The sequence below is a fragment of the Colletotrichum chrysophilum genome (genome assembly GCF_026319265.1).
Source record: "Colletotrichum chrysophilum strain AFK26 chromosome Unknown scaffold_26, whole genome shotgun sequence".
NCBI lineage: Eukaryota > Fungi > Ascomycota > Sordariomycetes > Glomerellales > Glomerellaceae > Colletotrichum > Colletotrichum chrysophilum.
This window is the reverse complement of record NW_026517313.1, coordinates 17,350-21,703: the sequence shown is the minus strand read 5'-3', so window position 1 is coordinate 21,703 and position 4,354 is coordinate 17,350. Positions and strand designations below refer to the sequence as shown.

The 4,354-nt window shown below is 54.2% G+C and overlaps 1 protein-coding gene across 1 annotated transcript; it reads right to left on the bottom strand.

Annotated features, from left to right (window-relative positions):
• Positions 1-301: 301 nt before the first annotated feature.
• On the bottom strand, positions 302-1,648 carry COL26b_004293 (uncharacterized protein; the record flags this gene model as incomplete). Its single annotated transcript, XM_053177172.1, has 4 exons — positions 302-937; positions 991-1,098; positions 1,150-1,292; positions 1,351-1,648. 4 exons carry the CDS (start codon positions 1,646-1,648, stop codon positions 302-304), a joined length of 1,185 nt encoding a protein of 394 aa, XP_053038768.1.
• Positions 1,649-4,354: the final 2,706 nt, after the last annotated feature.

Here is a 4,354-nt window from a genome sequence, read left to right as displayed (position 1 = left end):
CGAAACTGTTCTGGCATCAACACGCACTTCTCTACGGCGAAGTGATATCTACCGTTGGATGCAACGAAAGCTCTTTTTCGATTTCTACTGACACGTTGTCTGTTGGATCGGCTTCTAGGAGTAACTTCACACTACTAAACGCTGATTAAAGTTGCACCAGACAACTCACACGCTGGTTTATGAACCGTCCAAGCCCGTCGGCCCCGTCTCACCCGCGAACTTTGCTAGCTGCAGCACGCTCTTGGACCCATGACACCGGCATGTGGAATGCGTGCATTCCACTGCATCGCCCAAGTCTGACCTAGTCCTCCCAGCCGTGCCGTCTGGCGAACCACTTGACGAAGTATACCAGGGCCAGGAGTACCGGCACTTCGATCAGAGGGCCGACAGTCGTGGCCAGCGCCTCGTCCGAGTCTGGGCCGTACGCAGCCACCGCAATGGCGATGGCCAGCTCGAAGTTGTTGCTGGCTGCTGTGAAAGCCTGCGTACAAGCAAGTCCATAACGGAAGCCTAGCTTGCGGGCGACCAGGAGAGTGGCGGAGAAGATGACGGAGAAGTAGACGACCAGCGGGGCTGCCACGCGGACGACGGACACGATTTGGTGGACAACCTGTGAGCCTTGAGAGGCAAAAAGGACGATGATCGTGTAGAGGAGACCGATGAGGGACCACGGGGCCAGGAAGGGAATGATCTTGGTGGTGTACGTCTTGAGGCCGACGGTGTGAAGGAGCACGAGGCGGGTAACTATTGCGGCGCCGAGAGGAATCCCAAGAAATACGCCCACGGCAGATGCGACTGTCGAATATGATATCGACGAGATGCTGTTGTCGCGGCCGATGACGCGTATGAAGAGTAAGGCAACGGGCGCGAAGAGGACGATTTGCAGAAACGAGTTGACAGCCACCAGAATGGCACAGTAATTGCCGTCTCCTCTGGCCTGAACATCGGTAAGTACATGAAAAGATATGTGCGGGGAGCGTTGCGACGAACCAAACTTGTCCATATCAACACCATGGCTATGCATCTTGCTATGCCGACGAGAATAAGACCGTTTCTCAGGCCCTCTTTGTCTGGCAGGAATGCCCATGACAAGGCAAGCTGGTCGGAGGTCAGCATTACAGTACGAGTAGGATCTGATGCAACACCTACCATGAAAAAGGGCGCAATGATCCAGTTTATGACGACGCTGAAACCGAGCTGAATCCAGATTTCTCTCGTGCGAAATATTTCGTGGAGCTTTTCGTATTGCACTTTGCACAGGATTGGATACATCATCACCAGCAGGCCAACCGCTAGACTAGGTCAGAGACTCGGTTTTTATGCAGCACAATCATTCATGTATAGACTCACCTATGGGAACGGAAACGCCGACAAACTTGCCTTGCTGCAAGGCCGGTCCGGCATTTGGAACAAAGTTTCCCAGAAGGATGCCGATCAACATTGCGAGAAAGATCCATACTGCCAGGAAGCGGTCGAGAACACCGAGAGACTTGAAAGTAGATGTATCGTCTGTTGTTCCATCCTGCCTGAGATCTGGCTGCTGCTCAATATCACGACTTGCACCGGCACCGTGTGTTTTCTCGGGAGGATGTTGCTGGTGCTGGGCCAAGTCCGACTTGGACGTTGCGTTTGTTGAGAGGGCGGACATCTTTGGGCGTATAGTTGAAGCATTAATATTAAGAATCTATTAGAGCTGATTTTCTGTCCAAAAACAAATTGCTGGGCACATCAAGGAGATGCAGAGAGTTGAAGACCGGCTCTAAGGCGGGCATCGGGAAGAAAACCGGAGGTTGGCCGTGTATTGGCCAATCAGAGACAAGGAGTGACATTTCATTCAAAACTTGTCACCGCCCAACCATTAGTTGCCATTACGCTTCGCGGTAGTTCTTAGAGGAGCTTGCGGTGGCAACTTTTACATACACCAAAGTGAATGGATGGGACAATTCAGACGACGTCTTTGAGTTTCCTGCCCGATCATCACTCAAACACGACTCTCAGCCTCACCTGATGTGTGTGTCACCAATACCTGCGGGAAACTCTGTCTCGTAGCGCTTGTTTGCTGCCGGCTACGGATTTGCCGCACTAACACTTCTCTGAGATGGTTTGCAATTGTCGGCCTCGTACAAGTTCACTTTTCACGTCTGGGTTCAAATATTGTACTGGCGAATGTGGTCTTGCAGGGACAAAGTCTGCCGTGCACACATATCGTGTCAATCAAGAGCCTCGTATGTCAAATTGGGCTACGCCCTACAGCTCCCGCCTCATTCATGCGTTGCCCCCAACGGGTTCCCTGAAAGCTGGGGAAGGGAAGCTGAAGGCAGCGGTCCAATGTCGAGGGTGAAACTGCGAGGACCCCTTAATCAAGATATATAAACAGGTCGCGTGCAGGGGCCTCCTTTTCGCATCGAACGCGACAAAAGCGGGAGAACCATTCGCGCATCATGGGTTCCTCAGGTGTTGGAGGGGGTGTCCCTGGAACTGTGAGCTGTTTGGATTGGGCCAGACGAGGTGGCTCAGCAAATACTACGCCTCACGACTCACGTTGTGGGCGACACCCTCTATCCGAAGTGAGATCTTCCAGAGGCTGAGCACGTTTGGGAGTCAGTTGCCATGCATACGCTGCGATCGTCATATAGCAACCGTTCAGAAATATTGTTTATTTCCCCCCCAACTCGCAAGTTGCCCTGCCCGCCCTGCCTGTGTCCCCTCCCGATCAGATTCGGCATCGGCGACGGCAGGAGCGGAGCGTGGGAGACCCTTGTTCCAGCGGAGGCCCACACCGGCCGCACAGCGCGTGTCTTGAAGGTGAGGGTTTATCGGGCCGAGACACCTCCCGAACAATGGCCTGCGGCGTGCGTGGTGCCCTCTCCCGTCCTGACGCCCCACTTCTGCATACCTCCTCTGCCTCAAAAAAAAACTCTGCCGCAACGCCCATTCCTAGCAAACCCTTCCTCCTTCACATCCCATCAGTCATCACCAACCTTTCCCCCCTCCTCCCCGCCTAGGAAGCTGGTGTTGCGACAGCAATACACTTCAAACACTCGCGCGCCGTCGTTCAACCATGTTGACGCGGCGCCCGTGTGGACCTCCTCCTGCGGCGTTTGCCCGTCATCCTCATATCAGCGCAAAACCCCGATAGGACGAGAGGACGCGTTATCTACCCTGCGCCAAATGATGATGCGCGCAATCTCGATTACCCCCTCTCCAGTGTCGCAGCAGCATCAGCACAAGACCTCAGCACATCCATATCAGCCGGCCCTGCCTTGGAAACAAGCGTAGCGAACCCAAAACATTCGGGGTTCATTCGTCGTGCCGTTCCATGGCCTGCGTTGGCGTCGTTTCGGATTTTGATTTCCCTTTGGGAGACGGAACTTCTGGTCGCCTTCTAGCTGGGTCGCGAGTGCGACAGAACCGCAGCAGTTGGCGTGATGATTGATCCTGCTGGACACGCAAACACCGCCGATCCCATCTGGGGTTGGCCAGGCAGGCAATTGAATTTGCCGTGGCTCACTAACCAAACACTCAAAACAACAGCAGCTTGTGACATCATGATATTGTCCGCCTCATTCGCGGATGATGACAACAAAACACGGCATATGTGTGTACAGCAATGGGCTTCTCTCTGTGCCATTCTTGCTGAAGGAATTTTTTAACGTGCCAAGATCAAATTCTGCCATTCTATTACCAAACACCTATGTCGCTTTCCGTCTCGATAGCTCTGGTGCATGAAGAACGGGCAACATCTCTTCTACTATGACGCCATATTATGTTGACGTGCGCATGTTCTCTGATTTGTCTGACAATGTTCCTGCTGCTACCGTCGTTCGTTCCCGTTGCACTAAGTCCGGGGCATTTCCCCATGGCAACCATGCCACGGGAATTGTGTCGAACCCGTTCGGATGAAGGAGATGGGAGGCTCAAATGAAAGGCGCGAGGCATTCGGCTCCACAACAATGTGCCCATCGCCCAGGTCCCCCGTTTTTTTCTTTCTCATCTGCCCGGAGTGTCCGGCTCACCGCCCAACACACGAGACGTCGCTGGAATTGCGGCCGACCGGTGTGGGCAGGGGGGTTCCATTGGAGGACACAGCGCTCTCTCCGCGTATCGGCCGATGGCCTGCTGCTGCTGCTGCTGCTGCTGCTGCTCGGCTGCCTGAGCGCCGCGTCCACTGTAGCCAACCGCGAGATCAGAGATTTCAGCTGACAATGCCCGCTCAATGATCTGATGTCAAGCGCATGCTAGCTGGTGCAGGTGGGGAGGGGAACTCAGGTCAGGGGTTGATGAAAGTCCACCTTCAGGCTTCAGAAGACGAAGCTGGAAGCACTTCGCTAAAACCGCGCTTGGCTCTTTCGCG